Below are 14,011 nucleotides of genomic sequence, written 5' to 3'. Positions count from 1 at the left end.
GAGCAAGACACTTCACCCTTGCTCCTGATGGGTCGTGGTTAGGGCCTTGCATGGCAGGTCCCCACATCATTGTGTGAGTGAATGGGTGAATGTTAGAGATGTCCGATAATGGCTTTTTTGCTTAATTAACTCTTAATTAACGATTCCGATATCAACCGATACCGATATATATAGTCGTGGAATTAACACATTATTATGCCTAATTTTGTTGTGATGCCCCGCTGGATGCATTAAACAATGTAACAAGGTTTCCCAAAATAAATCAACTCAAGTTATGGGGGAAAAAAATGCCAACATGGCACTGCCATATTTATTATTGAAGTCACAAAGTGCATTATTTTTTTTAACATGCCTCAAAACAGCAGCTTGGGATTTGGGACATGCTCTCCCTGAGAGAGCATGAGGAGGTTGAGATGGAGGGGAGTTAGGGGGTAGCGGGGGGTGTATATTGTAGCGTCAAGGAAGAGTTAGTGCTGCAAGGGGTTCTGGGTATTTGTTCTGATGTGTTTATGTTGTGTTACGGTGCGGATGTTCTCCCGAAATGTGTTTGTCATTCTTGTTTGGTGTGGGTTCACAGGGTGGCGCATATTTGTAACAGTGTTAAAGTTGTTTATACGGCCACCCTCAATGTGACCTGTATGGCTATTGACAAAGTATGCCTTGCATTCACTTATGTGTGTGAAAAGCCGTAGATATTATATGAATGGGCCGGCACGCAAAGGCAGTACCTTTAAGGTTTATTGGCACTCTGTACTTCTCCCTACGTCCGTGTACACAGCGGCGTTTTAAAAAGTCATACATTTTACTCTTTGAAATCGATACTGATCATTTCCGATATCACATTTTAAAGCATTTATCGGCCGATAATATCGGCAGTCCGATATTATCGGACATCCCTAGTGACTGTGGAAATAGTGTCAAAGCGCTTTGAGTACCTTGAAGGTAGAAAAGCGCTATACAAGTATAACCCATTTACCATTGTGAAGTGGAGTGAATTATATTTATATAGCGCTTTTCTCTAGAGAATCAAAGCGTGTTACATAGTGAAACCCATGATCTACATCTGTAAGTTACATTTGGACCAGTGTGGGCGGCACTGGGAGTGTCTTGCCCAAGGACACAGCGGCAATGACTAGGTTGGCGTAAGCAGGGATCCAACCTAGAACTCTGGTACGGCCGCTCCATCAACCGATTGTATTTGCCTTTTAGTCAAAAGGTTATTCTCCAAATAGGTTTATTTTGTGATTGATGCTGTATTACTGCCTTTTCTTAAAGCAAACCAAACATTCCTGTTTTGCCAATATCACAATCAGGTAAAGTTTGTCTCCTTCTCCGTCTATCCCCCCAAAAAAGGGACACTTCGTTGTCAGGTTTTAGCACCGAACTATCTGTTAAACAGAACAAGAATCAAGGAATCAGGCAGAGACAGAGTTCAATTTAGCTCATGAGGAGAACGCATGGAGCTGAACGTGTTTTTTTTTAACATATGTAGCATCATCTACAAAGATACAAAGAATTGCTATTGTGACCTCTAGTGGACACATTTGGAACAGCAGTTTCTTTCATTTAAAGGGTAACATTATCACCAGACCTATGTAAGCGTCAATATATACCTTGATGTTGCAGAAAAAAGACCATATATTTTTTTAACCGATTTCCGAACTCTAAATGGGTGAATTTTGGTGAATTAAACGCCTTTCTAATATTCGCTCTCGGAGCGATGACGTCACAACATGACGTCACATCGGGAAGCAATCCGCCATTTTCTCAAACACCGAGTCAAATCAGCTCTGTTATTTTCCGTTTTTTCGACTGTTTTCCGTACCTTGGAGACATTATGCCTCGTCGGTGTGTTGTCGGAGGGTGTAACAACACGAACAGGGACGGATTCAAGTTGCACCAGTGGCCCAAAGATGCGAAAGTGGCAAGAAATTGGACGTTTGTTCCGCACACTTTACCGACGAAAGCTATGCTACGACAGAGATGGCAAGAATGTGTGGATATCCTGCGACACTCAAAGCAGATGCATTTCCAACGATAAAGTCAAAGAAATCTGCCGCCAGACCCCCATTGAATCTGCCGGAGTGTGTGAGCAATTCAGGGACAAAGGACCTCGCTAGCACGGCAAGCAATGGCGGCAGTTTGTTCCCGCAGACGAGCGAGCTAAACCCCCCTGGATGTCTTGGCTCACACCGTCCCGATGATGATCAAGAGAAGAATATCGACCCTAGCTTCCCTGGCCTGCTGACATGAGGGTATATCTACAGAATATATTAATTGATGAAAACTGGGCTGTCTGCACTCTCAAAGTGCATGTTGTTGCCAAATGTATTTCATATGCTGTAAACCTAGTTCATAGTTGTTAGTTTCCTTTAATGCCAAACAAACACATACCAATCGTTGGTTAGAAGGCGATCGCCGAATTCGTCCTCGCTTTCTCCCGTGTCGCTGGCTGTCGTGTCGTTTTCGTCGGTTTCGCTTGCATACGGTTCAAACCGATATGGCTCAATAGCTTCAGTTTCTTCTTCAATTTCGTTTCCGCTACCTGCCTCCACACTACAACCATCCGTTTCAATACATGCGTAATCTGTTGAATCGCTTAAGCCGCTGAAATCAGAGTCTGAATCCGAGCTAATGTCGCTATAGCTTGCTGTTCTATGCGCCATGTTTGTTTGTATTGGCTTCACTATCACTATCACGGTCTAGCTCCAGCCTATCTTGCCGATTGTATTGTACCATATGTCCCGGCAAGAAATCTGCGTTCAAAGAACTCCGGCTTATTAGTGATTCCCAGAGCCCAAAAAAAGTCTGCGGGCTGTAGAGCGTTTTCTATTCGGGCTCCAGCACTATGGAATGCCCTCCCGGTAACAGTTAGAGATGCTACCTCAGTAGAAACATTTAAGTCCCATCTCAAAACTCATTTGTATACTCTAGCCTTTGAATAGCCCCCCTTTTTTTTAGACCAGTTGATCTGCCGTTTCTTTTCTTTTCTCCTCTGCTCCCCCCTATCCCTTGTGGAAGGGGAGACACACAGATCCGGTGGCCATGGATGGGGTGCTGGCTGTCCGGGGTCGGGACCCGGGGTGGACCGCTCGCCTGTATATCGGTTGGGAACATCTCTGCGCTGCTGACCCGTCTCCGCTCGGGATGGTTTCCTGCTGACCCCACTGTGGACTGGACTCTTACTGTTATGCTGGATCCACTATGGACTGGGCTCTCACAATATTATGTTAGACCCACTCGACATCCATTGCATTCGGTCTCCCGAGAGGGGGGGGGGGGGTTACCCACATATGCGGTCCTCTCCAAGGTTTCTCATAGTCATTCACATCGACGTCCCACTGGGGTGAGTTTTTCCTTGCCCTTATGTGGGCTATACCGAGGATGTCGTTGTGGCTTGTGCAGCCCTTTGAGACACTTGTGATTTAGGGCTATATAAATAAACATTGATTGATTGACTATGTGACGTCACAGGAAAATGGACGGGTGTTTATAACGATGGTTAAAATCAGGCACTTTGAAGCTTTTTTTAGGGATATTGCGTGATGGGTAAAATTTTGAAAAAAACTTCGAAAAATATAATAAGCCACTGGGAACTGATTTTTAATGGTTTTAACAATTCTGAAACTGTGATAATGTTCCCCTTTAAAAATATCGGCTCATTTTTCTACTTAGCAAAATCATACCACAGGCCGGATAAAACTTTCACACAATAAACTACTGCTAAGACCCTCTGTTGGTCAAATTCAGAGCTGCGTGTATTAAACGAGCTTTAATGGCCAGAGTTAAAACTGCCATTAAAACGACACGACCACAAACACAAAATACATCACAAGTCAGCAATTTCAATGCATTCATACTTTGTTGTCCAGTCGCTGTTAAAAGTTCGATTTTCGCAATTTATTTCGATGTTTTTTCTGTGTCGATAGTGCCATGTTTGGTTTGAATGACACGTTTCCATATGTGCAATGTTTTTTTTCTTAATCTAAAAATAAAAGAAAGCAGGAGCCGCTTTGATATTTGTGTTACCACGGTTTCCATAACGTTTCTGACAAGTGCAAAGAAGTCAGTAACGTCTCTCTGCTCTTCTTGGGTTTTTACCTCATGGCTGTTCTAAAAATGGCAACATTTAGCGCTGACATTGGCCTTAAATACCAGCTGTCAACGCCACTCAACTCTAATTGGGTCTTCTGGAGCCTTCCAAGGCTTCTGCTTTCAAACGACTTCTGAAAGTGATAATTGCAGATGAGTCACGAGAACTGTTCTAACAAGAAGTGTGAACCCAAGTAGTTTCCAGCTAACCCAAGGCCCTTAATAACAGATATAACAGACAGACAGGGGTGTCCATTTTTAAGAATACTGTTTTAAAGAAACTTTAAAAAGTGGAATACTGTAAAAACTACTCAGTGGTCCTAGTGGTTAGAGTGTCCGCCCTGAGATCGGTATGTTGTGGGTTCAAACCCCCGGCCGAGTCATACCAAAGACTATAAAAAATGGGACCCATTACCTCCCTGCTTGGCACTCAGCATCAAGGGTTGGAATTGGGGGTTAAATCACCAAAAATGATTCCCGGGCGCGGCACCGCTGCTGCTCACTGCTCCCCTCACCTCCCAGGGGGTGATCAAGGGGATGGGTCAAATGCAGAGGGCAAATTTCACCACACCTAGTGTGTGCGTGACAATCATTGGTACTTTAACTTTAAGATCAAACAGGTGAACCGTAACGAGAAAAAGTTGCAATATCGACTGTAATAACACAAAGCTGCCATTTACGTTTTTTATTTTTTTATTTTTTTTTTTTACTTTAAAACGGTCTTGCTCAAATTTTTTTTTAAAAACGTATAATCGACGGATAGATATGAAGTTGATCTACAGATTTAAGTGTTGAAAGTAAAAACTATATATATATATATATATATATATATATATATATATATATATATATATATATATATATATATATATATATATAAAATATGTGATTTATTTTTAACACTTTTTTTTTTTTACTTTCATTGCTCAAAAAGTTAAAATAATGAACTAAAATCAGTTATAAAATATTTTCCTATTTATTTATTTCGCATCAAATATCCCTCTTTGAATAATTTTTTCGGGAGAAAAAAAAATTCATATTTTGTGTTTGAAATTGATCCATAGATGTTCATGCATTGAAAGTAAAGAAAACATTAATACGTGACTTATTTTTAAGAATAGAATGATTGACACCCTTTTGGGTCCCCAGGACCTTTAGTCTGGTTTGTTTATCATTTTTCAAAAAATAATAATGAATATAATAATGAATCAAAAGCAACGTTGTTATGACTTATTGACTTATTTAAGGCTCCCATTACTTGACATCAAATATTCCTTTTTGAAAAATGTTTGAGGTAAATATTTCATATTTTTTGTAAAGAAAAAACAAAAACAGGACTTTCTTTGTAAAAGAAAAATGGCATAAGAAATACAAAAATTAAAATATTATTTTTTTTATTTAAAAAAATATTTATTCTGCTCTAATTTAGAAATGTACATACACACACACATTATATATATATATATATATATATATATATATATATATATATATATATATATATATATATATATATATATATATATATACACACACACACACACACACACACACACACACAATTTGTTGGTTTTCTGACATGAACTTGTTTCTTCAGCATTGTCCACATGTTTAAGTCAGGACTTTGGGAAGGCCATTCTAAAACCTTAATTCTAGCCTAATTTAGTCATTCCTTTACCACTTTTGAGGTGTGTTTGGGGTCATTGTCCTGTTGGAACACCCAACTGCGCCCAAGACCCAACCTCCTGGCTGATGATTTTAGGTTGTCCTGAAGAATTTGGAGGTTATCCTCCTTTTTCCATTGTCCCATTTACTTTCTGTAAAGTACCAGTTCCATTGGCAGCAAAACAGGCCCAGAGCATAATACTACCACCACCCTGCTTGACGGTAGGGATGGTGTTCCTGGTTCTTCTCCAAACATATTGCTGGGTATTGTGGCCAAACAGCTCAATTTTTGATCGCGACTGTATATATTTCACATTTAATCATCCAGGGTAAGACAATGAAAAACATATTTACAACTTAAGCCGTACATCAAGCAAGGATGGGAAAGAATTCCACCTGAGAAGCTTAAAAAATGTGTCTCCTCAGTTCCCAAACGTTTACTGAGTGTTGTTAAAAGGAAAGGCCATGTAACACAGTGGTGAACATGCCCTTTCCCAACTTCTTTGGCACGTGTTGCGGCCATGAAATTCTAAGTTAATTATTATTTGCAAAAAAAAAATAAAGTTTATGAGTTTGAACAACAAATATGTTGTCTTTGTAGTGCATTCAATTGAATATGGGTTGAAAAGGATTTGCAAATCATTGTATTCCGTTTATATTTACATTTAACACAATTTCCCAACTCATATGGAAACGGGGTTTGTATTCGTGCACCCCGGCCTAACATGCTGGTGAGCGATTCAGCCAATATTTTTCTAGAATTGGTGAAGAGTATTGTCTCTCCCTGCAGCTAGGTAATATCACCGTGTTTAACCATGACATCCCCAGATGAAAATTAAGATTAGATGAGTTCACCAGCGCTGAGGAAGCAAATGAAAATGAGTAAACATTTTAATTTCCTATTCGGTACTTAGGGAAAAAAAAAACAGAAGCATATTTGACGCCAACGATGCCAATAATCACAATAATTACAATATGTGTTGTTTGAAAATCACTAAACATCCATCATGGTGCTCGTTCTAAAGTCCATGCGGGGCGGCCAATCACACAGCCTGCCAGTGCCATTGATTATAGAACACTATGAGGAAGGAACAGTAAGGGCCAGGGGCCTTGTGTATCAAGCGTGCGTGCGTGCGCACATAAACCTGGCGTATCAAAGCATCATTGAATACAAAATGTGTGAGCAAAGTGCGTGTTTAGAAATTCCACTTTGTTTCGAAAAGAAATGTGTAGAAATTCAGTGTTAGAAAATATCAGTATTTAAAAATACAGTGTTAAAATAATATGTTTATAAAAATTCTGTGTAAAAAAATCAGTATATAAAAATTCAGTGTAAAAAAATATATCAGTATTTAAAAATTCAGTGTAAAAAAATCAGTATATACATTTCGGTGTAAAAAAATGAGTATATCAAAATTTAGTGTAAAAAAAAAATCAGTACATAAAAATTCAGTGTAAAAAAAAAGGAGTATATAAAAATTCAGTGTAAAAAAAAATCAGTATACAAAAATTCAGTGTAAAAAAAAATCAGTATACAAAAATTGAGTGTAAATAAATCAGTATATAAAATTTCAGTGTAAAAAAAATCAGTATTCAAAACGTCAGTGTAAAAAAAAATAAGTATACAAAAATTGAGTGTAAAAAAAATCAGTATATAAAAATTCTGTGTAAAAAAATCAGTATATAAAAATTCAGTGTAAAAAAATCAGTATTCAAAACTTCAGTGTAAAAAAATTGTATACAAAAATTCAGTGCAAAAAAATATCAGTATATAAAAATTCAGTGTAAAAAAAAACAGTATATAAAATTTCAGGGGGAAAAAAAAAAGTATATAAAAATTTTGTGAAAAAAAAAAATCAGTATATAAAAATTCAATGTAAAAAAATCAGTATGTAAAAATTCAGTGTAAAAAAATCAGTATTCAAAACTTCAGTGCAAAAAATAAATCAGTATACAAAAATTCAGTGTAAAAAAAATCAGTATATAAAAATTCAGTGTAAAAAAACCAGTATATAAAAAATCAGAATATAAAAATTCAGTGTAAAAAAATCAGTATACAAAAATTCAGTGTAAAAAAAATCAGTATATAAAAATTCCGGGTAAAAAAAAATCAGTATATAAAAATTTTGTGTAAAAAAAAATCGGTATATAAAAATTCAGTGTAAAAAAATCAGTATTCAAAACTTCAGTGTAAAAAAAAAATTAGTATACAAAAATTCAGTGTAAAAAAAATCAGTATATAAAAATTTTGTGTAAAAAAAAATCAGTATATAAAAATTCAGTGTAAAAAAATTAGTAAACAAAACTTCAGTGTAAAAAATCAGTATATAAAATATAGTGTAAAAACAAATCAGTATATAAAAATTCAGTGTAAAAAAAAAAAATCAGTATACAAAAATTCTGTGTAAAGAAAATCAGTATTTAAAAATTCTGTGTAAAAAATACTAAATTGTCCCTTGTGTGAATGTAAGTGTGAATGTTATCTGTCTATCTGTGTCCGGTGATGAGGTGGCGACTTGTCCAGGGTGTACACCGCTTACCGCCCGAATACAGCTGAGATAGGCTCCAGCATCCCCCCGCCCCCGCGACCCCGAAAGGGACAAGCGGTAGAAAGTGGATGGATGGAAAATTCAGTGCAGAAAAATGTGTTGCTTCAAAATTCAAGACTCACTTCAGGTAGGGTCTCATTTTATCAGCCTCCACGCGGCGAGACCCGGAAACTGGAAACAATTCAATGACTTCTAGGCTAATGATGAATACACGGAGACGCTCCCGGGGTGGTAAAAGGATAGACCCTCGGCCCGGAAGCAAAGAGGTGTCAAACCTAAAGATGTTAGCTGCGGCCTATCACTGCCAAACATCTTGAAGCTCAACATCGAGGGCTTAACCGCAAGCAAGATCTGCGTCACCAGCCAGCTGGCTATCAGGCATAAAGCCCTCGTCATCCTACTACAGGAAACACCTACTACAGTGATTCCAAATTTTACACTAGCTGGATGGGTCCTAAGCAGGAAGCTTGGCCTTGCCACGTTTGTCCATAGGAAGCTTAGATGGACCATTGTCGATCAATCTTTAAGTGGATTGGCAATTGAGTGGTTATGCTTGGATATTGATGGCGTAAAAATTGTCAATGTCTACAAGCGACCGACCTCGCGACTAACACCAGCAGCCATCCCGGTGTTTCCACACTCCAGTATCTATGCTGGCGACTTCAATTGCCAGCACACAAACTGGGGCTAGAGTTCCACCAGTCCAGATGGGGAATGTTTGGTTGACTGGGCAACCAAGAGCACCCTTGCATTGTTACATAACCCCAAGGATGCCCCTAGCTTCTTCTCTGGTCGCTGGAACACCAGAACTAATCCAGACTTGGCTTTTGCGAGCACTGGTTAAATAGCTGGCACTTGAACAGACATGTCTTGGGAGAAGTTTCCAAGGTCCCAACATCGACCCTCACTTGTAACGGCCTCAAGAACTATGGTCCCAGTCCAAAGCGAGCCACATAAGCGTTGGAACTTCCGCAAGGCCAATTGGTAACTTTATAGCCTCACCACAAACAAGCTTTCCCAGAACTTACCATCTCCTGATACTAGCTTTGTTGATGAGGCCTACCAGGACTTTTGTCATGCCATCCTAGCAGCAGCTAAGAGATCAATCCCACGCGGTCGAAGAAATAACTACAGACCGTGCTGGGATGAGGAGTGTGAGAGCCTCTACCAGGCCTTTTTGAGGGCCCCGCAAGGCGAAGCATCAGGTACTGCTGCTTCTGCACTGCATGCTCGACTTGATGAAAAGCAAAGAGAGCGTTGGTCAGAGGTTGTCAACACCATCAACTTCACGCACTCCAGCCGGCTGGCATGGAATACAGTCAACAACCTGGCTGGCAGATCCAGACGATTGCATCGCCCATACCCCATCTCTGCGAACTCTATTGCATCGCAATTGGTAAAGAATGGGGTCTATGGAACAAAAAATCGTGAATCAGCCAAACTTATGAACAAGGAGGTGGCTGGACTCTGGAGGATCACTACACTACCCTGGTGAAACAATCTCTGAAGATTTTACTCCAGAGGAGTTTGCCAGTGCCCTCCAGTTGCTTAAGTCTGGGAAAGTTCCGGGGGTTGATTCAATCAGCCCAGAGCTGATAATCCATGCCGGAGATGTTCTAAAGTTCCTATCTTCCTGCATGCGCACACTCAGGCTTCCAAAAATCTGGAGAAGAGCATTAGTGGTTGCCATCCCAAAGCCGATGAATCCACAAGAGGATCCAAAGAGTTATAGACCTCTCTCTTTTGTGTATCCCTTTCAAAATCCTGGAGGGACTGGTCTACGCTCGTGTCGAACCTATTATCGATCCACTGCCCCCTCAAGAGCAAGCTGGATTTCTGCGTGGAAGATCAACCGTGGATAAAGTTACTCTCCTGACTCAAGAAATTGAGGACAGCTTCTCGGCCAAGAATAAAGCAGGTGCTGTGTTTGTTGATCTTACAGCAGTCTACGATACCGTTTGGCACCGTGGCCTTACCTGCAAGCTTTTGTGCATACTGCCGAACAGGCACATGGTCTCTTTGATCATGGAACTCGTCCAAAAGCGCAGTTTCACCCTTAATGGTGATGGCCCAAAAAGCAGGTTGCGACGTCTGAGAAATGGCATCCCTCAGGGATCAGCCCTGGCTCCCCTCTTATTTAACATCTACACATATGATCTACCAGTAACAACTGCCAAAAAGTTGGCATATGCAGACAGCTTGGCAATTATGCAGCGTTGCAAAAAACTGGCAGGAGTCAGAGGGGTCTCTTACCCAGGACATGGCAACCATGTCCACTTATCTCCAGAATTGGAAGTTGAAGCTCAGTGTAACCAAAATCCACCTTTACAACAGAGAGGCACAACGAGAGCTTAAGCTCACTGTTGATGGACGTCCTCTACCCTGAACTGGCTGGATCTAGCCTCCCTTGCCTTGGTCCACTCTGCCGCTGAGTACTGCACACCCGCTTGGTGTCGTAGTGCTCACACTCGTCTCATCGATAACCCGATTAACGACGCTTTGTGTTTAGTGACTTGATGCCTGCGTCCCACACCAACGGACAATCTTTCCATCTAAGCAGGTATTCAACCATCTGAGCTTCGTCGCAAGAGAGCCATAGTGTCTCTAGTACGCCGGGCACTGGAGCCTGGGCACCTTCTTCATGACCGGCTTCTGTCTCCTCCTCTTAGAGGACACCGGCAGCTTGAATCGACACACCCATTTGGAATTGCTAAATGACTTTAACCAGTCCAACGGCAGTGTAGCAAACTGGGCGGACAACAAATGGAACATAGAATGGCGGGGAAACTCTTCCAGATTCCATGAGTACATCCCTGAGGCCAGTACATCGCCACCGGAAATATGCTTTCCCGTGCCTACTTTGGTCAGGTTTAATTGCCTTTGTACTGGGGTATGGCTTCATCTGCGGCATTTGAGTGTGGTGCAGAGGAGCAGACTGCAGACCACATCATAACATCCTGTCCCATATACCGCCATCCTAATGGGAATCGTTGTCTGGCAGCTGTGGACGAGAGCTTGGTCGGTTGGCTGTTAAACACTTGCCCAGCTGTATAGTGGTTACACCTCTAATCAACATCTTTATCCAAACGAAGAAGAAAAATAAGATTTCAGGAAAATTAGGTACAATTGAAGCACCTCATTGCCTGGTTCTTAAAGATACATTGCTTCAATCTTAATTTACCTGAAGTGAGTCTTGAGTTTTGGAGCAATGAATAGTTATTTTTTGACACTGAATTTTTTAATGCATTGTTGTTGTTTTTTAAACACATAGATTTTTTTATACTGAATTTTAAAACATGCACATTTTGCTAACATTTTTGTTCATTGAAATTGTCAGCATAATATAAAGTAAAAACAATTCAGTTAACAAAATGCAAACGTAAAACATTCAGTTACATAATTCAATTTTGTAATTATTCTGCATTTTTTTTTTTTTACACAAACATTTTCTACACTGTTTTTTTCCACACACTGAATTTTTTGTACAATTATAAAACCCATGTTTTTCTCACTATTTTTCTTAGAAATTATCAGCAAAATTTGATGTAAAACATTTAGTTGACAAAATTAAAAGACAAAGAAATCACTTACACAAATTCAGTGTCCAATCAAATGTTTATTTTGTAGTAATTTTTTTACACTGAATTTTTTGCACTGTTTTTTCACACACTGATCTTTTTTACACCAAAATTGTAAAACACACACATTTTGCTCAGTGTTTTTTATTAAAGTAAATTGTCAAGATAATTGAATGTTAAAAAATAATCAGTTAACAATTTAAATGCAAACAATTCAGTTACATACATTCAGTGTATATTATTTTTCATTCAATGAAATTATCAGCATAATTTGATGTTAAAAGTCCACAAAATTCAAATGTAAAAAATGAGTTACATAAATTCAGTGTCCAAAAGAAGCTTTTGTAATGAAGCTACAAATTAACCTCTATATAGTTTTCGATCCATTATTCTTTTCGATGGATCGAGTAGTCGGATACAACACATTTTATAGCCCCGATTTGAAAGGAAACCAGTTCAAATAAAGATTTTTCTGCTTGCTCTTTACCTTCATTATTTTTCTTGAATAAATTGAAGTTGTGTTTAACATGTGTGCATTAATTATATATATATATATATATATATATATATATATATATATATATATATATATATATATATATATATATATATATATATATATGTATGTATAAATATATATATATTATATATGTATGTATGTACGTACGTATGTATACATGTATGGATATATGTATGTATGTATGCATGTATACATGTATGTACATGTATATTTATATATGTGTGTGTGTGTGTATGTATGTACGTACGTACGCATATCTATATGTATATATATGTATGTATATATATATATATATATATATATATATATATATATATATATATATATATATATATATATATCCATATCTATATATCTATATATATAAAGGCAGCACGGTGAGACAGGGGTTAGTGCATGTAACTAACAATACAAAGGTCCTGAGTTCAATCCCGGGTTTGGGATCTTTCTGTGTGTAGTTTGCTTGTTCTCCCCGTGACTGTGTGGGTTCCCTCCGGGTACTCCGGCTTCCTCCCACTTCCAAAAAACATGCACCTGGGGATAGGTTGATTGGCAACACTAAATTGGCCCTAGTGTGTGAATGTGAGTGTGAATGTTGACTGTCTATCTGTGTTGGCCCTGTGATGAGGTGGGGACTTGTCCAGGGTGTACCCCGCCTTCCGCCCGAATGCAACTGAGATGGGCTCCAGCACCCCCACGCGACCCCAAAAGGGACAAGTGGTAGAAAGTGGATATATATATATATATATATATATATATATATATATATATATATATATATATATATATATATACACAGCTCTCATGTGCGCTCAATGTGGGAAAAATGTAGAAAAAAAGAAACTATTTAAAGTTCCAGGCACTCATTTCAGTCCGGGTTTTCTACATTTTTATTAGTTCCACTATACAATTGATTGAAGCAACATAATATAAATAATGAAGCTTTATTCTAATCTAATTGATAAAATAAAAACATATTAATAATTCCCCTATTTAGCTAGAAGTGGCCCTCCTGAAATGACCTTTTTTAGAGGCACAAAAACATGAATTAGATTTTTTTTTCATCACTCACCAATAGTGGAAACCACGGTCCCCACGAAGTAAAACGCCCCGGTGAAGTCCCATCTCGGTCTGACGGCGTCCACGCGGATCCCCGCCACGTTGGCTTCCTCGTAGTTCCTGAGGAAGTTGTCGAGCTCCTTCCTGCTCAGGTTGTGCGTCTGCCGGAAGAGCTCGAACCTGTGCGCCCAGCGCTCCTTGGCCTCCTTCTCCTTGGGCTGCTCCAGCGCGGAGAAGACGGCGGCCCCGCACAGCAGGTAGAGGACGATGAGCAAGGCGAGCAGCAGGAACCGCGCGTTGTCCTCGTTGATCGGGCCGCAGCCGCAGCAGCCGGCGCTCCGACTAAGCGCCATGATGCCGCCGTTGTGGCATGACGCCGTCGAACGTCGAGGACCGGGGAGGACGCGCCGGGAACGGCATGTCGAGATAAGCCGAGAGCGCGCTTTTTAACGGAGGCGGTGGGATGTGCGCTCCTGGCGCGTGCAGGAGCGCAGAGGAGGAGGAGGAGGAGGAGGAAGACATGCGCGCAACAACCTGTGGATGTTTTA

At 39.6% G+C, this 14,011-nt stretch overlaps 1 protein-coding gene across 1 annotated transcript in view; it reads right to left on the bottom strand.

The window, feature by feature from the left end:
• Positions 1 to 13,816, bottom strand: part of LOC133623515 (potassium channel subfamily K member 13-like) — a 27,447-nt gene extending 13,631 nt beyond the window's left edge. Inside the window, exon 1 of the mRNA XM_061986732.2 lies at positions 13,477 to 13,816. Within this exon, the coding sequence (XP_061842716.1) occupies positions 13,477 to 13,816 (340 nt within the window). The remainder of the gene's footprint in view (positions 1 to 13,476) is intronic.
• Between the last annotated feature and the right edge of the window lie 195 nt (positions 13,817 to 14,011).

This window comes from Nerophis lumbriciformis, linkage group LG26 (assembly GCF_033978685.3).
Source record: "Nerophis lumbriciformis linkage group LG26, RoL_Nlum_v2.1, whole genome shotgun sequence".
Classification (NCBI taxonomy): domain Eukaryota; kingdom Metazoa; phylum Chordata; class Actinopteri; order Syngnathiformes; family Syngnathidae; genus Nerophis; species Nerophis lumbriciformis.
The sequence above is the reverse complement of the archived record's forward strand: the minus strand, read 5'-3'. Positions and strand labels throughout refer to the sequence as shown.